General features: G+C 40.8%; 1 protein-coding gene across 3 annotated transcripts in view; it reads left to right on the forward strand.

The window, feature by feature from the left end:
- SUPT3H (SPT3 homolog, SAGA and STAGA complex component) overlaps positions 1-19,845 on the forward strand; it is a 411,938-nt gene extending 392,093 nt beyond the window's left edge. For 2 of the 3 annotated variants that reach the window (XM_025260996.3, XM_045162913.1), the window contains one exon: positions 5,912-6,086. In XM_025260996.3, the coding sequence (XP_025116781.1) occupies positions 5,912-5,953 (42 nt within the window). In that variant the 3' untranslated portion in view covers positions 5,954-6,086. Of the gene's footprint in view, positions 1-5,911; positions 6,087-19,685 lie in introns of those variants that run through there. The other variant, XM_025261004.3, reaches the window with a different exon arrangement.
- The last annotated feature ends 6,555 nt before the right edge of the window (positions 19,846-26,400 follow it).

The raw sequence follows: 26,400 nt of genomic DNA on the forward strand, positions 1-26,400 counted from the left end.
GGAACTCAGTAAAGAGTTGTTAAAATCAAATTCTGCAAATTTATAAGAATTCAGATAATAGAACAAAAATCTTCTGTCGTAGACCTTTGAGAAATGAAGTATTTAAAAGTGAATTTGAGACCTGCTATAATGAGATTTTTTTCCCCATTTTTTTCCAGCTTTATTGAGGGATAATTGAATCATATAAGGTTATATAACATATAAGGCTAGGTTTATTTAAAATCTTCCTTTTGTCTTAATGTAGGCATTTATCACTATAGACTTGCCTCTTAGAACTTCTGCTGCTGCATCCCATAAGTTTTGATATATTGTAGGGCTTTTTTTGTTGTTTGTCTTGAAATTTTTATATTTCCCTTTGACTTTTTTGTTGACCCATTGTCCATGTGGGTGGGTGTTTTTAATTTCTACATATTTGTGAATTTTCTGGCTTTCCTCCTATCATTGATTTCTAGTTTCATTGTGTTTGGGAAATACGCTTGATAGGATTTCAGCGTTCTTAAGTTTGTTAAACCTTGCTCTGTGACTAACATATGGGAGCTGACTATATTGTTTCACTTAAATGATATCCCCTAATTTACATAGGCTTTTATCACACTTTTTTCATTCTTATTTCTTTTCTCCTCTTAATGGATAATATCAAAAAATCTCTCTTCAAGTTGTCACATTCTTTCTTCTGTTTGATTGAGTCTGTTTTTGAAGCTCTCTCTTGCATTTTTCATCCTTCAGCTCCCAAATTTTTGTTTCACTCTTTTTTATGATTTCTGTCTCTTTGTTGAACTTCTCATTTTGTTCATGCATTGTTTTCTTGAGTTCATTGAATTGAACTCAGAAAACTCAGTCTGATTATCTTAAGATAATCATTTTTAATTCTTTTGCAAGTAACTCACAGATACCTGTTTCTTTGGCCTTAGTCACAGGAAAATTACTGAGCTCCTTTGGTGGTGTTACGTTTCCTTGCTTTTTCCTGTTTCTAGGAGCTTTGCATTGATGTTTGCACATTTGAGGGAGCAGCCATCTCTTTCCGCCTTTTCAGACTGACTCTGGAAGAGAAGGGTTTTCACCTGAAAGTGTCTGTGAGATCTCTGGCTGGCTGGAGTTCAGCAGCTCTGATTCTGGGGAAAGCACAGTGGCATAGTCTCCAGGCAGCTCCATCAGCAGCTGAGGTCAACTTTGGCAAAGACTGCAGGGCTCTGCAGTGGCCCAGACCACAGAGGTCCTGCCAGTGGCAGTGGAATCTACAGCTGTTGGGGTCTTCAATGACAGAGGCTGCTGGGGGTCTTCCTTTTTTGCCTGTTGGAGGAATTTCTAGCCAAAGGGATCCTTTTTGGTGCCAGACTTAGCACACTGGCACTCGGTGGCGGTGGAGCCGGGGTTTTGGAATCAGGCACATGGGGAAGTACCTCGGTCCTGGTGCAGCAATGCATTTGCAGTGGCGCCAGCGCCAGCGCCTGAGGTGTAGGCGTGTGCACATCATGGAGCCAGGGTTTGAGTCCTTGGGACTCACCACAGTGATTCGTGGCCCCAGGATGGGGAGATACAGTAGTGGCACAAACTGTGGGGTGCAGCAACGGCACACCCTGGGGATGGTGGGTCAAAGTCCTGCCTCTGGCTCCAGGGCACAGGGTACAGAGCAGCAGCAGCTTAGCCTCAGCAATGCCAGGTCAAAGCCATGACTCAGCACCCAAAGGGTAGAACGCACAGCTGTATCAGTGTAGCCCAGTGATGGCAAGCAATGCCATGACTTAGGACCCAGGAGTGGAACAGAAAGCAGCATCTGGGCCCTGCTGATAGTAGCTGCAGAACCCTGGAGGCAGGGCACAGAGAGCAGCAGTAGCTTCACTCCCATCAACGGTGAGATGCTATGGCATCATGATCCCAGAGAGTGAGGCACAGGGGAGACAGCTCCAGCCCCAGTAAGGAAACACAGCAGTGGGGACTCCATGCAGCTCGATGACTGGGTTCTTTGTTGGTAAAGACTGTGGGGGTGCTTGGTAGCAAACGTCCACAGCACTGGGGAGGGGAGGTTTGCAGCAGGGAATCTCCTGCTTTCCTTTTCCTCTGGGATGATATCCCTCCAAGGTAGGGTCACTCTTTGTACTGAGCTGCTCTGGACTGGGATGGGTGAATAATGCAAATAAAATGCTTCCTACACTTTTCTGTATAGTCATACTTTTTTGTTGTAATTCAGAGCTATTTTTTGACTGTTTGTAGTTGTTTATTGTTTTGTTGGGGAGACAAGCTTTGGGACCTCCTAGTTTGCCATCTTGCTGAGGTTAGTCCCTACAATGAAATTCTTGTTTTATTTTACTTTAAAAAGCGGAGTAAATCAGGAAGTATAGTAGTGAGAATACGTGTAGGTCTGAACTGAAGGGGATAGTTTTATCTGTAATTAAAGTCTTACTAATTAGGCTACTGGCACAAACAACACGTATGCTGCTACTGCTGCTAAGTCGCTTCAGTTGTGTCCGACTCTGTGCGACCCCATAGATGACAGCCCACCAGGCTTCCCGTCCCTGGGATTCTCCAGGCAAGAACATTGCAGTGGGTTGCCATTTCCTTCTCCAATGCATGAAAGTGAAAAGTGAAAGTGAAGACGCTCAGTCGTATCAGAACCTTAGCAACCCCATGGACTGCAGCCTACCAGGCTCCTCCGTCCATGGGATTTTCTAGGGAAAAGTACTGGAGTGGGGTGCCATTGCCTTCTCCGAAACAACACATATACACACAATCATATTCAACTTGGAACTGCAGGGTATGCTTTGTAGCATATTTATCTTCTAACAGGTCATAATTTGGAGCTGAATCAATAAAAAAGAATGTCAAAAATGGGGGACTAACTTGATACTCAATTTTAGAAAAAAAGACCTAAGAACTACAATTGGTCCTTAAAAAAAATAAAAATACATATTATATATATATATGTGGAAGTGTTAGTCGCTCCATCGTGTCCAGCTGTTTGTGTCCCCATGGCCTATAGCCTGCCAGGCTCCTGTCCAAGGAATTCTCCGGGCAAGAATACTGGAGGGGGTTGCTTTTCCCTTCTGCAGGGGATCTTCCTGACTGAGGGATTAAACCCGGGGTCTCCTGCATTGCTGGCAGATTCTTTACCATCTGAGCCACTAGGGAAGCCACATACATACACACACACACATACACACATGTATATGTATACATATATTCTTTGCTGGTACTTTGAGAGATATTAAAATATCTGAACTTATCAGTACATTTACATGGAAGCAAACAATAGTTGAGAACAGAGCTCTATTAAATCAGAAATGAAGCTTAAGTGGTATATAGCAAGTCAGAGCTGGTTTGAGGAGAGGGAGTCTGTGTTATTAATTAATTTATACTTTTCAGTAGTTGGGGAGGTCCCGGCTTTTTCTGCTCAAGGTCTGGGTTTTACTAAGAGTGTGTGTGAATCGTTCACAATATCTAACAATAGAGAGTGAGTGGGATGCAGAGTGTTTCATGAGAACGTGGCCTCTGGAAGGGCCTCACACCAAGCAACGTTTAAATTTAGTTTCAGCATTCGCAGCACAAATAGAGAGAAATTCACAGTTGACACAAAGATGAGTTGTCTCCATCCATCTTCCTTTCAAGTTGCTTACTCTGGAAGGGATGCCACATTTGGGACGTTCCCATAATTGCCCTACACAGACAGACTACATACATCCTTTATACATCAAAAGGAAAGAGCAGTGACTCAGGGTGGAGGGCCCTAGGGGATTGGTTTGCTGAAATTGCTCTTCACTAATTACACATGCTTGTTTGTTCCTTCTTTATTTTAGAATTAGAATAGGAAGAACTTATTCCAGAAATCCGGGTCAGCTCTAAACTTTGGTTTTCTTACTAAACTTGAGGGCCTCTGTTATTCAGTAAGCCTGTCATCTTTTAGTTGTTTGCAAACAGCATTAATCAACTCACCTATGAAGGTGAAAAGAGACCTTTTCAACACTGGAGTAAACCATTTATCTCATATCACCCGCCCTGGAAAGATTAAACTTGGTAATTTCTCAGGTAGGCTCAGCCAAAACTTTGGTCTTCTCCTGAGCCAAGATTACTTTTTCAAACAAGGCTCACCTCAACCATTTATATTGAAGAGGAATCCAGCTTTACTCCCAGGTCTGTTTATCTCCATGTAAACCATCCCTGGGCTTTAAATATTATGTTATGTTGAAGGTTGTCACAGTGGTTGCAAAACGTGAAATATCAAGGGTAAGAAGCAGAAAGTATTACTTTGGTGTGAGCCTCTCGAAGGCGGCCGTGGTGGAAGGGGCTATTTCAGGGCCTGAGGCTCCCCTGCCTGTGGTTGTGGGAAGACACCCTATCCGTTCCTGCAAGTTATTTGTGGCTCTCCAAGGAGCTCATTTTCCACTGTTCTCTCGTGCACGGTCTTAGGAGCTCGAGTTGGAATTCTCTAGCCTTTGTTCGCACGTGTGCTTCAGTCCAAAAGTGCCCTGTGACGCAGAAAGTCCGTTGGTAAGATGGAGCTCACAGAGCGAGCCCCAAAGAAGGGCTCTATGGGATCTGCCTGTTTTCTCATCCTTGATGCGCTGATCCAGAGTGAACCGTGTCATAGCCCACTAATGAAATTTCAGCCAGGGCTCCCAAGCCTGACAACCGTAGTAAATCCTGTGTAAGCAGGAGCTGTGGAGGGAAGGTTTTGAAGCTAATTGAATTTTATGATTAAGAGGAAGTTATTCGGAAAACCATTTTTGTTTCACCTCATGTTGGTAGAAGTCTTTGTCAAAAACTTGGGTTTTACTTTTCTTTTTTTTTCTGTATAATTAAAAATAATCATTTTTTAGAATTAAACTCTTCTGCACATTCCTAACATTATCTTAATCATAAAAGCTTATTTTGTATTTCCTGTAAGATGGCTGTTGAAGGTAAATTTATTGGACTGAAAGTTTATATACTCCAGATCAGCCCCAGAATTATTAGCTTAAAAGAACAAAAAATTCATAATGTTATGAGGATTTGTCTCTTTCACATTTTTCTGAAAATAAATTATATAAAAATTTCATCTAATTGAGGGTTACAAATTCTCTGACGGTGGCTGGTCCAAGTTTAACTAATGAAAACTATGGTGGTGAAAAGAGGAATTTTATTCCTAAATCCTGGATTTCAGTTCTGCTTCACTCTGAGTCTCATTGTGAAAGGCCCTGTATGGCCCAATTCTGCCAATTCTGAAACGCAAAATATATCTCTTGGGATGAAATGTTGCTTTCTTTATGGAGTATATTACATTATTATGCCGTGTTACTTTCTTTACTGGGGTATATTACATTATTACAATTAGTATTTATTTTCCCATTTTTCTTTTATGGGTGTATTTTTATCCCATCATGAATATCTATCTGTCTATCTATGCATAATAAAATTAGGTAAGATTCAAGTTTTCTGTAATGCCTATAATGTACAGAACTCTAGCACCGTATTGGGCAAGGGGGCCTCTATTACTATCTGTTCCCATAGCTTTTTACTGAGACTATAAATTAGGCCTGGGAAGGATATAATGAGTCAGTAATTTATAGACTATTAAGATACTTAGTTAGAAGTGATTCTTGGGCATGTCCAATAGAGAACACATGTTTCTAAAGGACAAACAGATTCAATACAACATGTCTTTGGCCTAACCAAGCCCAATCAATTAACAAAATGGGATGTCTTATTTTACATTTCTCCCACTGCCCCGAAATAGAATCACTAACCACTTGTTAACCACACTGACTTTTTGACAGAGCAGTTGCTAATGCTTGGCCACCAGCAATGTTCAGATGAAGCACCCTACCCGATTGTAGCCAGCCAAGCCCCAAAACAGGAAGAAAGTGCTGCTTGCTCTTTTGCCCCTTTCCTGCTTTGACTTGATGTGATAATTCACTGCAGATTTCTTCTTCTTTGACAGAGTGCCTACCGCAGGAATGGGATGGCTTTTCTGGCCTGCTGATGCGCCTGCGACTGCAGCAACAGGAAAGGCGATGTTGTATTAAGGTGATTTCTGTTCCCCAGCTTGGCAAAATAAAATACAAGTTCACCCTCTCCACAGCCTTGGGAGTGGGTTGGTTTGTTGTGACTATCAACTGACTGACTCCAGCCCTTTTCCAGCCCCCTCAACGCTTAGTCTTGTTTACTGGATGGGCCATTTAGCCAATTAATGGCAGGATGTTCAGGGTGGTGTGTAGGTGGACAAGAATGCAATTTTGCAATTTGAATTTGGAGTAGAGCTGCTCTCAGCTCACATAACTTAAAAGCAGTGTCTTTTTTTTTTTTTTTTTCTCAGTGTTTAGTCTGTGTTTTATTTGATGCATTTTGTAATCCAGGTTTGGGACAAAGGACACACAATTAAAAGGACAGTCACATTTCCCCTTGCACTGTCCCACCAACTCTACTTTCTGACATTTGGTGACTAGATCTTCATGTATTTTACAGACACATGTCCACCTTATGAACTCAGACTAATCAAAGACCTAATAGGCCCGATGAACTGTCTGTTCCATCTTTTCTTCCCTTCACCCCATGTATTGTACATCTGTCATTTTTACGGCGTCTTCCCTACTTTCCAAGTATGTGCCTGTGGTGTGTTTTTTCCCTCATAGAACTCTTCCCGTCTTCATTTCTCTCCTTCCCCTGTCCCTTGGATCCCCAGGCCCACCCCTCACACACACCATACCCATTTAGAAGCCAAGCAGTTAGAATCAGTGGAAGGGCAGCTGAGTGATCGGTTTTCTCACTCCAAAGTGCTAGCACCTAGCCTGAGTGTGGGCTGGGCCCTTCCCTGCTCTAGCAGCTGAGTTATCCTTCTGACATCTATACTTTCTCCAGCAAATGAGAAACTGTCACTCTTGGAAACAAACTCAAATATAGCAGTAATATACCTATCTTGATTCAACTTGAATTACAAAAAAAGGAAGTTATCTCTTTCACACTTGATGACTTTTGCATAATTTTACTTTTATTGTCGTTTCTACTCGCACTGAGACAGCCTTTGTCAAGAGTTAATAAAATAGAAATGAGAAGCGTGAAGGATTTTCCTGCTGTGACCAGATCACAGCGAGGCTCAGCTAATGGGATTGTGCCACAATAGCTTCCCTGGTGGCTCAGACAGTAAAGCGTCTGCCTGCAATGCGGGAGACCTGGGTTCGATTCCTGGGTCGGGAAGATCCCCTGGAGAAGGCAATGGCAATCCACTGCAGCACTCTTGTGTGGAAAACCCCATGGACGGAGGAGCCTGATAGGCTACAGTCCATGTGGTCGCAAAGAGTCGGACACGACTGAGCAACTTCACTTTCACTTTTTCATTCACATTTGTGAACTGTCATTTACCTGATCTGTGTTAGTCCTTCCGGAAGAAATCTTCATGTCAAGAACAACAACAACAACAAAAAAGTACAGATATATAATATCAAAAAATTGCCAAAGGGTTTTGATGTTCCATCTGTGATTGGTGAAATGTATGATTAAACTTTTCTTTTTATCATCATTCTTATTTTTCTTGGCGTCCCTAATCACAGAAAATTATAAGCTTGCAGTAAACATCCTAACTTTTTTAAATGACAGCATTTATTGTATTTGGTTTCTATGCCAGGCTCATAGATGTATAAAATCTTCAGGAGCTGATTTTTCACATCAAAATTCCTCCTCTCCCACATTGTACATTTTAAAGTATGCACAAGACAGAAAATATAAGGTTTAGGTTTTTTCCCCTTCATTTTATTCTACCTGATCTCCTTATAGTCCCAGAGAAGGAAGACTCAACGTACATTTCTCTCAGAAATATGACAGGTCTATGTTTTTGTTGGTCTGGCGTATGTTTGTCTATCTTGAACAGTCTGACAGGTAATTATTTATAAAATCTGGTTTTGCCCAGTAAGTCCATATAATAACCTTTCACTTTTCATCATAAGCCAATGAGCTGAATTTAGAATAAAACAAGGTCATTTATGTCTGTCCTGAACCAGCCTAGATGTCCCCGTAATTGCTCAATATTAATATTTGTAATTCTTTTTTTTTCTTGTCTACACTTAGGTTCTTTTTCTGACTCTTTCCACAACGCTAAATTTGAAGTGAAATAAAATTTCCTTAAGCAGCGAGTATAGGGGGAAAAAAGATTTATAAAAGGAAAGTTTCAGAAATTGGGACTTAAATAAATTGTTCTTTCAAGATTAAAATATTATGTGGAATCATAAAATGTCAGAGTAGAAGACGGTCTTAAAGATCATTGACTACATCCACTCATTTTACAGATGGAAAATGATGGCTTGGAGAGGGAAACTGACTTTCCCAAGGTCACTCAAAGTGGCTGTGACAGACCAGAGACCAGACTCATTGCCCTAATGCTCAGCTTAGTCTTATACTCTGCCATTCTGGATCTGCCTTAGATGTCACCAAGACACGTCAGAGTAAAAGCATGTTTATCTTAGACAATAACCTAAACTTATTTTGTGAAAGTGAAAATGTTAGTCACTCATCCGTGTCTGACTCTGCAATCCCATAAACTGTAGCCCACCAGGCTCCTCTGTCCATGGAATTTCCCAGGGAAGAATACTGGAGTGCGTTGCCATTTCCATCTCCAGGGGATCTTCCTAACTCAGGGACTGAACCTGTGATCTGTCTTTTGCATCTCAGGCAGATTCTGAGTCATCAGGGAAGCCCCCAAACTCTTATTTTTTAAATGATTCTAATTATGGACATATTCTAAAGCACAAGCGTTAGATTAAAATCTTCAGATGGGCTGTGATATTAATTAACTAATGTGTTATATGTCAGTTGTACATCAGTTTTTAAAAAGAAGTCAGCCGCGTGAAAAGATGTTCAGCATCACTAATTACTGGAGAAATACAAATCAGAACTACAATGAGGTGTCACCTCACACTAGTCAGAATGGCCATCATCAAAATGTCTACAAACAAAAAATGCTGGAGAGGATGTGGAGAAAAGAGAACCTTCGTACACTGTTGGTGGGAATGTAAATTAGTACAGCCACTAGGGAGAACACTCTGGAGGTTCGTTAAAAAGCTAAAAATAGAGCTACTGTATGACCCATCAGTCCAACTCTGGGGCCTATATCTGAAGAAAACCATACTTGAGAAAGGTGCCTGCACCCTAGTGTTCACTGCAGCACTGTTTACAATAACCAGGACATGGAAGCAGTCTAAATGTCCATCAACAGATGAATGGATAGAGAAGGTGTGGTGTGTATATACAGTGGAGTATTACTCACCATAAAAAAGAACAGTGATGCCATTTGCAGCAACATTGGATGGACCCAGAGATTATCCTGTGTGCTGCACTTAGTCGCCCAGTTGTGTCCTGCCAGGCCCTTCTGTCCATGGGGGTTCTCCAGGAAGGAATACTGAAGTGGGCTGCCATGCCCTCCTCCAGGGGATCTTCCCAACCCAGGGATCAAACCCAGGACTCGCGCATTGCAGGAGGATACTAAGTGAAATAAGTCACTTAGTAGACAAATATCATACAATATCATTTATATGTGGAATTTAAAAAATCATACAAATGAATGTTTGCAAAACAGAAACAGACTCTCAGAAAAACAAACTTATGGTTACCAAAAGGGAAAGATGGAGGGTAGTGGATGAATTAGGACGTTGGGATTAACATATACACACTCCAGTATACAAAATAATTATAATCAGCAAGAACCTATTGTAAAGCACAGGAAACTCTGCTCAACACTCTCTAATGACCTATGTGGGAAAAGAATCTGAGAAAGAATAGATATATGTATATGTACAACTAATTAACTTTGCTATATACCTGAAATTAACACAATATTGTAAATTAACTATACTCCAACATAAAATGAAAAGTCAAAGCTAAACAATATAAAAAGTCAGGCTCAATTGTAAATCAAATGGGAATATACAAAATAGTTTCTATTTTTGTAGCTCTGTGTTTAGGAGATGGAATTTGAAAATAAATAAATCAGGTAAGTAAATAAATAACTTCTCTTATGAGAAACTGATGCTGCCTTATAGACATGAGGATAAAAGAAATAGAAATATTTCTCCCTTGGATCCCTTAGAAAACTAGGAATAAAACTACCATATAACCCAGCAATCTTAGTACTAGGCATATACCCCAAAGAAACCAAGATTGAAACAGACATATGTACCCCAGTGTTCACTGTAGCACTATTTACAGTAGCCAGGACATGGAAGCAACCCTAGATGTCCATCAACAGATGAATGGATAAAGAAACCGTGGTACATATACACAACGGAATATTACTCAGCCATGAAAAGAAACATATTTGAGTCAGTTCTAATGAGGTGGATGAACTTAGAGCCTGTTATACAAAGTGAAGTTAGTCAGAAAGAGAAAAACATATTGTATCAGATCAGATCAGATCAGATCAGTCACTCAGTCATGTCCAACTCTTTGCGACCCCATGAATCGCAGCACGCCAGGCCTCCCTGACCATCACCAACCCCCAGAGTTCACTGAGACTCACGTCCATCGAGTCAGTGATGCCATCCAGCCATCTCATCCTCTGTCGTCCCCTTCTCTTCCTGCCCCCGATCCCTCCCAGCATCAGAGTCTTTTCAAACGAGTCATCTCTTCACATGAGGTGGCCAAAGTACTGGAGTTTCAGCCTCAGCATCATTCCTTCCAAAGAAATCCCAGGGCTGATCTCCTTCAGAATGGACTGGTTGGATCTCCCTGCAGTCCAAGGGACTCTCAAGAGTCTTCTCCAACACCACAGCTCAAAAGCATCAATTCTTCGGTGCTCAGCTTTCTTCACAGTCCAACTCTCACATCCATACATGACTACAGGAAAAACCATAGCCTTGACTAGACGAACCTTTGTTGGCAAAGTAAAGTCTCTGCTTTTGAATATGCTATCTAGGTTCTAACTTTCCTTCCAAGGAGTAAGCGTCTTTTAATTTCATGGCTGCAGTCACCATCTTAACACATATATATGGAATCTAGAAAGACCTACTGATGAACCTATATGCAGGGCAGCAATTAGGGGCTTCCCTGGTAGCTCAGAGGGTAAAGAGTCTGCCTGCAATGCGGGAGACCAGGGTTTGATCCCTGGGTTGGGAAGATCCCCTGGAGAAGGGCATGGCAACCCACTCCAGTATTCTTGCCTGGAAAATCCCATGGACGGAGGAGCCTGGCATGGAAGGCTATAGTCCATGGGGTCACAAAAAGTCGGACACAACTGAGCAACTTCACTTCACTTCAATGGAATGTAAACATAGAAAACAGACTTACGGACCCGGGGGAGGGTGCAGGGAGGAAGGACAGTGTGGGACCAATGGAGACAGTAACGTGGAAACATGTGCACTACTGTGCAACACAGATAGCCAGTGTGAATGTGTGGAATAATTCAGGGCACTCAACCAGGGCTCTCACAACCTGGAAGAGTGGGATTGGGTGGCAGGCGGAAGGGAAGTTCAGGAGGGAGGAGACACGTGTATACCTATGGCTGACTCATGTTGATGTATGGCAGAGACCAACACAGTATTGTGGAGCAGGTATCCCACAACTAAAAATAAATTTTTAAAAAAAATAAATATTTCTCCCTTCACCTGAATTTGGAAATGCAACTTTCTAAACATGCCATTTTGAGGATATGTCATTAACCTTCTGTCTGCACGTATTGCAATAGTTGAGATTCAAAAATAATGTTCCAATTTTAGAGGCAAGAGTTGTTTTTTAAGCATAACTATTTTTAATGGTGTATATAATTTCTGTATTTGGGACGAATTCCTCATTTATTACTCTATGTTCTTTGATCCTATAAAATAGTAAACAATCCACTTTTAATGCTTTTACCATGTAGAAGACAGATAAACATAACTGGTAATTCTTGATCTCAGAGTAAACAAGTTTACTTGTCTAGAAATTATAAAATTTAATTTTATGAAAAAAAATTTATGTAGTTCCCAAATCAGGCATTTCTTTCCAGTTCATATAACCCCTTATGTAAAACTGAGTCACTACAGAGCAAATATTCCCTCATCTGCCCTCTTGGAATTTAGATAGAACCTTCCCAAGTTGCATTTAAAATTCTACCATCAACCATGTATACATCTTATAAAATATTTTACAGTTTCCTGTATGCTCTGGCTGAACATTTCATAGTACATAAACACTTCTGCAAATAATATAAGGGCATCAAGTTGAATATGTCATAGCAGTGGCGGCCACATTAAGCTGATTCTTCATCGATTTATTTTCTTATTTTTATGTTCTTATTTGGAAGACAAGATGAAACATTCTGTGCTCTTATTGTATAGTTGGTGGGAGTGGGGAACAAGGGAAAACCAGGGGACTCTAGCTAGCAGTTTTAGTGGAGTCGAGTTCATTAAAGGAAAGGCTTTCTGCAGAGGGCGTCAAGCCAAGCTTCAACAACAAATCTCTGCCTGCAGGAATTGGAAGTAAATGTGATAGTTAAATAAGGGCCAGATGGCTTTAAAAGCTCAAATATTAAAAAGTCATATCTCTTAAAGTAAGTTTCTAGTGTCAAGACTAGGATAGTGATACCATAGCACTTAAGAAAAAAAAAAAAGAGACATTTTTTTTCTGGAAGAAAATATCAAATATTCAGGCTGTCGTAAGTCATGAGAGTTTTGGCAATTGAAGCATATTTTAAAACAATTCCTACAAAGTCATGAGAAACCCAGATACAATATTTCATTGTTGGAAACCACTGTAACTCTGTATAGGGTATTATATTCATGTTCTCTTTTCTGCTCATCACCACCCAATCTTCACTATTCCTTTTTTTTCCCCAAAGAGTATAAAACTAGAAAAAGATATAGGAAAACTCAAGAAGTAAGATGTTTACTTATATAACTGTTGAACAGTTTACTTGCTATCAAAAATAATTTATTGTATCAGCATTTTAATAATGTTTCACATAATAATCGTAGTTTCACATAATAATCATAGGACACCATGTGCCACCCTGAATCCTAAGCACTTTATGTGATTATCTGATTAAATCCTCACAACCCCACTATGAGAGATGCATTGTCATTCTCTGTGTTGCCCGTAGATGGTAGAAAGCAAACTTAAGAACAGAAGGTTCGAACTTCCCTGGTGGTCCCGTGGTTAAGAGCCTGCCTGCCAGTGCAGGAGACACAGATTTGAACCCTGGTCCGGGGAGATTCCACATGCTAAGCCAGTGTGTCACAACTCCTGAGCCCATGCTCTGCAACATGAGAAGCCCACACACACAGCTAGAGAAGGCCCACGCATAGCAACAAAGACCCAGTGCAACCAAAAATAAATAATTAAAAAAAAAAGAAAGGATGGTTCAGTGCCTTATGCAGAAGTGCCCAAGATGGAGCTATTGTTAGTACCCAACACTTTGACCCCAAAGCTCATGCTGTAAACCAGTGTTACACCACATGTATTGTACTAAAGATTTCTGATAACAGAATTGCTGCCCTGAACCTAGAAGTATTTCTCAATACCAAAAAACTTGATTACAAGAAAATTTTATTTTAACTTCACATTCCTTCCCTGAGGCCAAGTATTATGTATATAATAGAATATCATATAATATATAACAGACTATAATTATATAGCATGATGCCAAGTCCTCTGTAATGTCTTGAACCTTAAGATAAATACATAGGATCAATGCACATACTAAGAATCCCTGTACAAATTATGAGGAAAACTTCCCCAAGATCCATGTGTACAAAGCCTCTCCTTTGTGGAACCAGATTTCTCTAGAAGGCTCTCATTACACAGGGTACTATTTTATGCTTTCATACAAGCTATTTCGTGTTATAAAACAATCCCTATCATGTTTAGATGTGTTTGCAGTGGCCGATCCAGAAGTACATGCAGAAACCCCCTGTAACTTTATACAAATGCCCCTTTTAGGTATTCGCCTGTTAATTGTGATACAGTCTTTTGTTTCTCCCAGCCCAGGATGTGCAATTGTGTGCGTGGGATAGTGGTGGACAGAGATAAGGAAGGAAGTGGAAAAAAAGTTGCTGAACACAATTTGCATTATAAATGATGGTTTTCCTCTCTCATTAGCAGCTTCTTTAATTCAGCCCGAGGTCTGTTCTATCTCAGAACAAGTCACTTTCAAATTTGTATTTGTTAAGATGTCGACTAGCAGTGCCTCAGCCCGTGGCACTACGTACCTACAGGTTTCTTTTGCGAACGACGTTGATTTCCTTCTGCCAACCACTTTACTTGGGAGAAGTCAGTTCACCTGCCAGTACATTGGCCTCTTCCCATCACTCCTTCCAGACTGTATGTGCCAATCCGTTGAGCAGTGCTTAAGCAGCAGTGACTCCTGCAGGTTGGCTGGCCACACTTCATAGGTTTGGCCTGGAAAGAGACCGTGAGCCCAGATGGTGCTGGAAGTTGGGACTTACGTGGCAGCCTAAGCAAGATCAGCATGGTGTCAGCCTTTCACTGTCCTGGGACTTCCCTGGTGGTCCAGTGGTTAAGACGCCATGCTCCCAATGCAGGGGGCTCAGGTTCGATCCCTGCTCAGGGAACTGGATCCCATGTGCCACAGCTAAGACCTGGCACAGCGAAAAAAACAAACAAGACTTTCCATGGTCCTAATCCCACAGGAAGATACCAAATCTAGGGGCCAGATGACAGAAAATTAGAGTGGTGGGTCACCGAGTCATGGAATGCTAACTCTAATTAAACCACCAAGCAGTTTTCCAGCTTTATCCGTACCCAAAAGGAGGTCAAGATGGAAAATGTCATGTGTCTCCAGAACCAGGAAGGCAGATGATTCCTTGTGGCAGCCCCTCCCTAGACTGGCTATCTTGTCATGTCCCTGGGACCATCGCCGAGTGAGGTAGAACCTTGCCAAGTGGCCCATGTGGAAACATGAAAGGTCTTAGGGTGCCTTCCCCTGAAATATGTAGAGTCGTGTCCGTGAACGTGTGGAAAATCCATCTGCTGTTTGCAGGGTGGCCACCTTCCCCAGCTCTTTCCCCTAAAGCTTCCTGCCTGCCTCAGGGCACGGTGCCTTCTGCGTCTTCCGAGCTTTTTATGCTCCTGTTGGTCTCAGTAGTTTCTGTTTTCTGTCCCTAATCGTCTCTCCATGTACTTTGTAGCCTGCCCCAGATTAAGAATTTCTTGAGGGAAAGTCTTAAATCTATACCTGTTTGTAATCACCACATGCACATATTAGGTATTCAATAAACATCTATTGGTTGGTTGACAGAAAAGAAAATGGGCATTTAAACATCATTTTTTTCTTTTTTTGGTTAAGTCTCTGTTTAATCTTCTATGGATACTTGTTTGCCTTTGGCTTCAAATCTCAAGAACTATAGATGATCCCAGCCTTTTTCGTAATGACAGTCATATAGTATCTCAAGAGAAATCACTTCAAAGCAGGCCACGAGTCAGGTTTCTTGTGGCTTTTAGGATCTGACTACAGGCTTCCCAAGTGGCTCAGTGGTAAAGAATCTGCCTGCCAACACAGAACATGAAAAACATGTGGGTTCAATCCCTGAGTCGGAAAGATCTCCTGAGGAAGGAAATGGCAACCCACTCCAGTATTCTTGCCTGGAAAAATCCTGGTGGGCTATGTATGGTCCATGCGGTTGCAAAGAGTTGCACGTGACTGATCGGTTGAGCACACACTCTGACTGCAGTCTGATCTGAAGGGGTTAATGACCTCAGAGAGGGAGGGAACCTTAGTCACACTTACATACTACTAAAGACCTCAGAACCTTCGTGCCTGCTTGAGTCTAGACTTACAGACTCACTTGCCATTTTTGTCTGTAGCACTGTCCTTAAAAACCTGCTGGGTCTCCCACTGGTTTACTGCAAAGACAGTGAGCTGTTTTAGGATGAGGTTTCCCTAAGGTAACGTGTCCACTGAACTTAAAGTAAATGCGAAGATCTATTTAGATTAGAAATAATGAGATTTTGTGAACAGGAAGCAACCGTTTTTCACCCAAAAGGAGCTGACAGTTAGAATGTCTGCTTTCTTTATCTCTATTCATTCATTCATTGATTCAAAAACAAATTTTAGCACCTATGAAATCCAAAGCAATCAACATGGATTGACAGTTCCCAAACAGTAAGACAAGGATCTGGGGGAAACCAAGGAATTACCAAAGGGATTTAAGGAAGCAAGAGACACTTGGATTAAATTATCCATAGACTAAGTATGTTACATGTTTTGCCAACATAAGTATGACTCTACTTTAGACATTTGCATACATGCCACTGTGATCTATAAAATACAAATTCATTTAAAATTGACACTGGGACTTCCCTGCTGGTCCAGTGGCTAAGACTCCATGCCCCTAATCCTGGGGCCTGTGTTCAATCCCTGGTCAGGGAATTAGACCCCATGGCTGCCACTGCAGAAACATAGATCAGATTCCCGAGTGCTGCAACAAAGACCCGGTGTAGACAAGTAAATAAATGTTTAAAAAATTTTATTTTTAAATGACACTGAAATCCTGGTAGCTTTTTGACATTACGTGTCTTTTTTTCACTCAAGACGTAGCAAAAGTACATGTTACAGAATGCCTAGGTCAGGGAATTTGTTCCTGTTAAAAAGTGATTCTCAAGCTCAAAAAAGAAAAAAAAGATAACTGTTGCTTTCTGTGCTTTTACAGTAACTGCCATTGTCTCCATAGCCCTTCAGTGGTAAGTTGTGCTTCTGAAGGTTTTAAGCTTGTCTTGCCTGGAAAATCCCATGTACGGAGGAGCCTGGTGGGCTGCAGTCCATGGGGTCGGTAAGAGTCGGACACAACTGAAGTGACTTAGCAGCAGTAGCAGCAGCAGCTTGGATTTGAGGGTATTTTTTTTTTGACATAAAGTATCACCTGAACTTTTTTCACATGTCTTATTTTGGGGAAAATTTATGATCTTTTTAACATTAGGAAGTTTTGCTTTTCCTGACATTTTATTGCTTTGCATATTTGAAACATTTCAATCCCAGACAATAAATATTATGTGATTATTATTTTCATATGAATAGGCTATTTCCTCCTGTTTTTTTCTAACCCACTTTCCCAGCTAATACTCCAAAATTTATTAATATTAAACTGTGCCACTCAGCTTTCTCAGAATCACATATAAATGAAAATTGAAAGAGGGGCAGGTTTGAGACAGGAGGGGTAAGTAATAGTTCAGAGTAAATTGAAGTGTGTGGTTTTCTTTCAGTTGAATTTCTAATGTTTCTTGTTCAGTTGAAATGAAGATTATATTTACCCCATAAATCATTTTTATAAACTGTCATAACCAGTTATCACATTAAATGGTATCTTTTTATGTCATTATTGTGGAAACGAAATGGATCTCAACAAAGTGGATGGGTGTTAGCTGAGTACCCTGTGAGAACTCAGCGTTAATAGCACTCGCCTGTAAAAGCTCTCCTCTTGGCTCCCTCCCCCGCATCAAGCACCGCTTTCTCAGTAAGGCCTTTTCTGACCTCCACCTCTTTTAAATACTGAAGCCCCAGCCTCGCCTTACACACCGTATCCCGCTTCCTTGCTTTCTTTTTTCACTAATATTTCCATACCCGTTTGACAGACTTATTGTTTTGCTCATTATCTTCTCCCTCCGAGTGTAAACTGTCCAGGGTTTAGGATCATGGTGTTTCCCACTGCTGCGGGCTCAGCACTTGGAGCAGGGGCCGATACTAGGGCATGTCCCATCAGCGTTTTCCAACACGCATGAATGATTGATCAGTCCTTAACTCTGAAGATTTTTTGCAGCAATATGCCCATGCCATCGTCCTCTGGTTCGTCTCACCTCTGTCCTGGCTTGTTGTCTGACTCCGTGCCTCAACCGTTTGCCTTCCCTTGACTTGGTTAGTTGCTCCCTGTCTTTGCCAGCGTTTGGTGTGATCTGTTCTGTTGTTTGGTTTCCATTTTAGCCATCCTAATAAGCAAAGAGTGGTAACTCACTGGGGCTTTACTTTGCTTTTCTCTGATGACTAATGATACTAAGCATTTGCATGTATTCATTTATCATCTGTATCTTTTCCTTGTTGAACTGTTTGTTCAAATCTTTTGTCCATTTTTTAAAAAATTGGTTGTTTGTTTCCTTATTACAGCATTAGAGTTCTTCATATAGTCTAGATATAGAAATGTGGTTTTCACATGTTTTATATGGGTCTTGACTTTTCTTACAAGTGTCTTTGGAAGATTTGAAGTTTTTAATTTTGAAGAAGTTTGATTTATCAGTTTTTATCCTTTTATGGATCATACTTTTTTGTGTCTTATCTAAGAAATCTTGATCTAACCCAAGCTCACAAAGATTTTCTCTGATGTTTTCTTCTTGATCTTTTAAATTTCAGCTTTTACTTTTAGGTATCTGATTCATTTTGAGTTTATTTTTGTATATGGTACAAAGTAAGGTTTAAAATTTTTTCTTTCTTCCTGCACATGGATATCTGATTTTTCCAACACCATTTGTTTGAAGACTATTCCTTCTTCACTGAATTATCTTGACACCTTTGTCTGAAACCAATTGTCCATATATGTGTGGGTCCATTTGGATTCTGTTTTGTTCCTTTAATCTATATGCTTATCCTTAAACAGTACCTTACTGTCTTGATTACTAAGTCATGTAATCAGGTCTTATGAATCCTTCAGCTTTCTAATGCTAGGTCTTCTAATCAGTGAATATAGAATAGCTTTTCATTTACTTAGGTCTTTTCTAATTTCTCTCATCAATGTTTTATAGTTTTTCAGAATGTAAATCCAGTACTTTATTAGATTTATCCATAGATATTTCATATATGATGCTATAAGAAAGATTAAAATTTTTTTAGTTTCTGGTTCATTACTAATATATAGAAATAAAATCAATTTTTTATGTGAACCTTTTATTCTATAACCTTATTGATCTCACTTATTAACTATAATAGTTGGGGGAGGGGGGTTGTTTTGATTTCTGTTTGTATAGTATTTGGAATTTTCTACATAGATGATTATGTTATTTGCGAATAAAGACAGCTTTATTTCTTCCTAACCTGTGTGTGTGTGTGTGTGTGTGTGTGTGTGCGCGCGCGCGCGCGCTAAGTCACTTTAGTTGTGCCCAACTCTTTGACCCCATGGACTGTAGCCTGCCAGGCTCCTCTGTCCATGGCATTCCCTAGGCAAGAATACTGGAGTGAGTTGCCCTGCTCTCCTCCAGGGGATCTTCCCAACCCAGGGATTGAATTTTTGTCTCTTATGTCTCCCGCATTGATAGGTGGGTTCTTTATCACTAGCGCCACCTGGGAAGCCCTCTAACCAGTACACTTTTTATTTTTTCCTCTTGCCTTATTGCGGTGACTAGGATCTTCAGTATACTGTTGAATAGGCATGGTGAGAACAGACATCCTTACATTTTCCTGAATTTATGGGAAAAACTTTCAGTCTTTAACCATTAAATTAGCTCTAAGATTTTCTTTGCTCTTTATCATATTGAGTGAAGTTCCTTTCTGTTCTTAGTTTCCTGAGTGTTTTTATAATGAATGGATGTTAAATTTTATCAACTGGACTTTCTGCATACTTGGACATAATACAGGGTTGGGGGAGGTGATACATTGCATTGATTTTTTTATTTACTATAATTGACATACAACATTATATTAGTTTCAAGTGTATAACATAGTGGTTTGATGTGTATTTACATTGCAAAATTATCACTGGGGTGTATGTATTTTTTTGAATTAGTGTTTTTGTTTTCTCAATTTATCTTTCTTGCAGTTTGTAGAACTTCTTGACTTTGTGGCTTGCCAAATGGTCTTCCAGTCAGGTTTTCCCAGTTTATATTCTCATTAACAATGTTTGAAAGTCAGTTTCCTTGTGCCTGCACCAACACTGGATATCATTACCGTTTATAATCTTTTCTAATTTGAAGAAGGGGAAGTCTGACCACTGCATTTATTTGCATTTTTAGTACCACTGAGGTTGAACATTTTGAATGTGTTTATTGGCCATGCCTTTTCATACTGTTCAAGAAAGTGAAAGAGGAGAGTGAAAAAGTTGACTTAAAACTCAACATTCAAAAAACTGAGATCATGGCATCCGGTCCCATCACTTTATGGCAAATGATGAGGAAACAATGGAAACAGTGACAGACTTTATTTTCTTCAGCTCTATAATCACTCCGGATGGTGACTGCAGCCATGAAATTAAAAGACACTTGCTCTTTGGAAGAAAAGCAATGACCAACCTAGACAGCATATTAAAAAGCAGAGACATTACTTTGCCAACAAAGGTCAATGTAGTCAAAGCTGTGGTTTTTCCAGTAGTCATGGATGGATGTGAGAGTTGGACTATCAAGAAAGCTGAGTGCCAAAGAATTGATGCTTTTGAACTGTGGTGATGGAGAAGACTCTTGAGAGTCCCTTGGACTGCAAGGAGATCCAACCAGTCCATCCTAAAGGACATCAGTCCTGAATATTCTTTGGAAGGACTGATGCTGACGCTTAAGCTCCAATACTTGGGCCACCTGATGCAAAGAACTGACTCATTGGAAAAGACCCTGATTCTGGGAAAGATCAAAGGTAGAAGGAGAAGGGGACAACAGAGGATGAGACGGTTGGATGGCAAGCTCCGGGAGTTGGTGATGGACAGCGAAGCTTGGCGTGCTGCAGTTCATGGGATCACAAAGAGTCGGACACAATTGAGCAACTGAACTGAACTGATTGGCCATGCATCTATGTTCTTTTTTGAGTTGCCTGACCTTGTACTTTACCCATTCTTCTCTTAGGCTATTCCTGGTTTGCGTGTTGATGTTTGTCTGAAAACTGGCTTATTAAAAGTTTAGTTGACCTCAAACAACCCTACTAGACCTTTAAATATTATGAATTACTCTCACCCAAAATAATGTATCTTAATTTCCATTCATTTATTCTTTGTTTCCCTGAGTCATATCACCTTTTCCAGTTCTTTGTTTTCTCAACTTCACAATATTAGAACTGCAGAATCACCTCATTTTTCAGTTGAGACTTTTGACACCAAAAGAAGAAAGGGTCTTGTCCTTTCTGAAGGTGGGTGGGAGTGCCTGTGCAGTTTGAATCCACAGGACCACTGTTTTGTCTTCTGGCCAAAAGGACACCAACAATAAATACATTTAGCCCCTTTACCACAGGATCGTGTCCTTGTGTCTGACACTAAGCAATTAAGTCTATCCATAATTTTTCTCATGAATAACTCAGATCCTAAATTCCCCCTGCCCCTACTTGGCTGTTCGACATTTTATAAATTACTTTAACTTTGGCGCCTTGGATTCCCCATCTGTTAAGTGGGAGCACTGGACTTCTACTCAGTGACTCTGAGACATACTTTTTACCCTTCAAGTCTGTCATTGAAAGAGGGCATTAGAATGGATTAGGGGAAACCAGCATGGAAGTCAACCTTTAAGAAATTTATTTCCACCTAGAATTCTATTTTTGAAAGGAGCCTAATCAAAGCTTTTTAAAAATAAGTTTTTAATTATAGGTTTGAAACTTTGTGTTATTTGTAATACCTTTTTAGAAGCATGAAAATAGCATTTCTCTCTGTACCAGCTTTGTGCTTTCCCATTCGGTAAACACTGATTTTATTTAATCTGTGCCTGTAGAAGTAAACCAAGACAGCTCAGTACTTCCTGTTTACCTCCTGGTCCTATATTGTAGATGGCGACAGACCTGCTCTCAAAATAAGCTTCCTTGGTTTAATTCTGCGTTTTCTGGTTAGGCAACTGGCCTGTCAATACTTGAACAATGAAACAGTTTGGCTGCTGAAGCCCTGTTCTGACATTCCCCCTTCAAATTGTCAGTGGAAAGTCACTTAATGTAATGGTAGGGAACATATATTAATAATAGTAGGATTTATATTTAAATAGGGGCATCACACAGGCCCTTTCATTTGAGAATATGAAAGCATTTCCAACTCTTCAACTTGGAATGTGTGACATGGGCAAACACAAAGATAGTAAATAACCCTATTTCCTCTGGAGATTCTCGGTGCTCTAAATATCTATTTTTTAAGGAGGAAAATTGAGTGTTATGTGTATTGAGTGACTAAAGTGTAAGCTTAGAAATATTTTATGTTTCCATCATAGTTTATTCTGCTTAGCATAAATCATCAGAGCCAACCATAACTTACCATTTACGAGAGCTTTTTCAGTTGTATTACACTTTTCAGTTGTATTACACTCATGTCAGACACACCTTCCTACAAGTCCTTCCAAGGTCAATAGTTTAGAAATTCTGCCTCTTCCATCCCCTTCTCCTCTCAACACTTATGGAAATATATGCTAATTGGAGTAGAAGCAACCTACCAAACTAACAGGGTTAGACCACTCCTAAGGCAAGATTAATGAGATAGAAGTGTAGGGAAAAAATAACATTCTTCAAGCACTAAGGGTGTAGATGCCAAGTAAAAGCCAGCAACTCTCCTGGATCAGTCAAATCCCATGCTTTGCCCTCCCTCGACTTCCCTCAAAGGAGTTAAAGAGGAAATGCTGTACGCCCAACTCTCTGGCCCTCCTCTTTCCCTGAGGCCCCAGCTCAGGGGTCACCACTGCAGAAAACAGGACCACAGACTCAAGGTGCAGAACGGGACTCTCTGCACTGTTTACTGAGAGGACGCCACGCAGTGCCAAGAGGCACGAGCATGCGCAGTTAGCTACCTGTGTTCACAGTCAGCCTTTGTCGGTGTGAGATTTATGTCTAAAAAAGAGAACATTTAGAGACCACGGGTATTTAAAGTCACAGATATTGTCAAGATGTTAAATTTGTGAAATAGTCTACATAGCTGATTTGTGATTCAGCCGTGAGTTAACAAATGTCTAGAGCTATTAGAAGCTTGCTTCATTCACTTCAGTCGTGTCTGACTCTGCGACCCCATGGACTGTACACCGCCAGACTCCTGTCCACACGATTCTCCAGGCAAGAATATTGGAGTGGGCTGCCATGCCCTTCTCCAGGAGATCTTCCTGGCCCAGGGATCAAACCCACAGTCTCTCGTGTCTCCTGCATTTGCAGGTGGATTCTTTACCACTGGCACCACCTGGGAAGTCCCAAGAGAACAGTATTTGCTCAGAGGGAGAAAAGCCTAAAGATGTTATCAGTTTGCTGAGACTAATTGGCATCCTGGGTGACAGGTCTGTAATATGGAGATGAGGGGCTAATTTCCTTTTAGAATTCCAACTTTCAAGATCCTAAAATAGCATTTACCTCTGGATACTTGGTTTTTTATAGGCACCCTAAATTCTTCGAGACTGAAGAGTAAATTTCACACATTTCACAAGTGATGTTCTTTCATGTCTAGGACCCAGATCTTAGTTTCTAAGCATTCCTCATTGATATTGAAGCTTTTTGGAGAAACAACTGATTCCAGGAGTGAGGCAGGGAAAGATGCCTTGAAAAATTAGCCTGAAACATCTTAACTCACCAGAAGACAAAGAATTGCTCAAAGAACCAGAGGGACATGTCAAAAATGGGAACATCAAGAGGCTACCACTGGCTGAATCTGGGAAAATCTGATTATAATAATGAGTTATCACCCATAGAATAAAAGAAATAGTTTTGAGTCCATACAATATAAATAAATAAGTAGCGGAGAAAGTGAAAGCTCTTTTTTGCCATCAATCGCCAACTAATAAGTATAGGTGGAATCATGACATTAAAAGATCGTCATTGAGGGAGAAAGACTGATAAGGAGTAGAAATTTACATAGTCTCAAGTTGTTCAGTCGCCCACATCCATTGAGTTGGTGATGCCATTCAACCAACCATCTCATCCTCTGTCGTCCCCTTCTCCTCCTGCCTTCGATCTTTCCCAGCATTAGGGTCTTTTCCAGTGAGTCAGCTCTTCACATCAGGTGGCCAAAGTATTGGAGCTTTAGCTTCAGCATCAGTTCTTCCAATGAATATTCAGGGTTGATTTCCTTTAGGATTGACTGATCTGATGTCCTTGCAGTCCAAGGGACTCAAAAGAGTCTTCTCCAACACCACAGTTTGAAAGCATCAATTCTTCAGCGCTCAGCTTTCTTTATGGTCCAACTCTTTTTACATGACTACTGGAGAAACCATAGCTTTGACCATATGGACCCTTGTCAGCAAAGTAATGTCTCAGGTTATTTTCCCACAAATTCCTTATTAGTTACAAAGGAAAACTAGTAACAACAACAAAATCTGATATTCTTTCAATGGTTCAGTGTAAATATTGTTAATTAAATTTTTCATTGTTTTGATTCACAAATAGTTAAGCACTTCTTTGTCTGGAGTTTTATCTTCCTCAAGGTCATGCCATTAAATAAGAAATGCAGACAGAAATTCACTTATAACCATTCAAAGACTGCTTCCAATGATGACAAATCCTTTGGTAAGATATACTTTGGGTAAACACCTAATCAAGCTCTTTTTGTTGAGACCTAATGAAACTGTTCTCCCCTCCAACAGCCAGATCAGGCTAACCCTGCAGCACAGCAGAGACATAGAGAAGCAGAACCAACCCCACCAAACTCTTGGATAAGAAAGGGAACCCGAGAGCTACAGCACTGGGTGGGCAAAGTGGTGGCTGTTCCAGGTTGGCCCCTGAACTGCATCTGGTCCCCCTAGTGAGGATCCTGCCCTTCTTTACTTCCCCTTTTGCTGTCTACATAAGACCAGAAACACTGCTTTCCAGTTACTCTGATGGTTAGGGGTTTGCGACAGGCAGGAGGCTGATGTCCAGAGAGGGCAGGCGGGGTGTCAGAACCCCTAGATGTTGCTGGCTCCGCCGGGCTCCTGGCCACCTGCACCAGCATTCCAGGGAGACGGGACAGGCCCCTCAAAGACAACATTCAGACATTAAAACACACACCCACAAAATAGCCATCCCAGACCTCTAATCTTACTTTATAACCCAAACTATAATTACATTACAGCAATTACTTGAATATTACATTTTTATTACTGTTATGTCATTATGTCTACTAGGGAAAAATATGCCTACTTTAACCAATAAAATTCTTAATGACTCATTTAAGCTACACAAAACCCCTGACTTAAACATTTTGGTCAAAATAATTTTTAGAGCCTGGGGGATGAAGAGGGTTAATCTCCATCTCTATGGTTACCCCAAAAGCAAGAAAACTTTCACTGGTTGATGGACTTCTAGAGATTAAAAAGTTCTAGCCAAGGCTGGTCAGAAAATTACCATAGTGCGTGCGTGCATGCATGCTAAGTCACTTCAGTCATGTCTGACTCTTTGCAACCCTATGACTCTAGCCCACCAGGCTCCTCTGTCCATGGGACTCTGTAGGCAAGAATACTAGAGTGCGTTGCCATGCCCTTCTCCATTTTACATATATATTTATCCCTAAATGCTCTCTGCATTGAACAAACACTTGCCTACAAGAAAATCAAGCGGCTGACAAGTTTTGCTTCCCTTAGGTAAACCAAGCCTAAGGTTTGTCTTTTGCTTCATTTTCTGAAAAATCCTTTTCACGAGTATATGTCCTCTCTATTACTCTGTAAAATTCAGTGCTTAATTCTAAAGTTATGTACATCTGCTGGACATATACACTGTTAAACATTCATGCCTGCCTACAAATGTGAAATGTATTACCAGGTCTATTTTTAACATTGTTTTGGCAAGGCTGTTGCTGCGGGTGGGAGGTGGGGGGGTGAGGCACGGGGGGAATCCTATAGAATCTTAATGAGAAAACTGAATGATTCTTTGAAATGTGGCTGTGAGTCCCTGACTTAATAAGTGGTGATGTCACTGGTGCTGAGAAGCAAGAAACAAGTAGACGGGCTAGTTCACCAGCACACTGGAGATGCACCGGAGGGAAATGAAACTCATCTGAGATGCGGTTTGTGCCAAACTACACCTCCCGCCAGCGCTCCAAGGGTCACAGAGTCCCCCACCCAGGACACATCTCACACACTCAGTTTGTCTTCCCCGTGAGTGTGTGTCATGGAAGGGTGTGCTCTTGGCATGCGGTTCTTATAGAACTCAATTGGCCCACTGGCCTTCCTCTGTTCATTACCCATATTTGTCTTAGGAAATAACCACCTTGTTCAGCTGTTGGCAAAAGACAGGGGGGTGCCCTTGCATTCCCTCGGTCACTTACTTAGCAAGTGACAAGACATTCAGAGAAGTCTGTCAGGACAAGAGAGTAATCAGACCTCCTTGTCACCCAGTTTGAATCCTGTGCCACACTCTGGGGCAGAGGACACCATGGCACATCGGATGGTGCCCTGGTTCTGTCTTCAGTGAGTTTGTAATATTACAAGAATAATAAAATATTAGTGCATGAGAGGTGGCCTCTGAAAGGAAAGCTGATGTTTCTTTGATGTTTATAAAAACATTATTGTAACAGGTGAATTCTTTCTGTGGAATCTGTTAAACTAACATGCAGTAAATAGAATGGTTCCAAGTCAAAATCCCATTCTTGATTTATAGATTTACCAAATTAACCTGCCAAACTCACATCCTTCTTG

This window comes from Bubalus bubalis, chromosome 2 (assembly GCF_019923935.1).
Source record: "Bubalus bubalis isolate 160015118507 breed Murrah chromosome 2, NDDB_SH_1, whole genome shotgun sequence".
Lineage (NCBI taxonomy): Eukaryota > Metazoa > Chordata > Mammalia > Artiodactyla > Bovidae > Bubalus > Bubalus bubalis.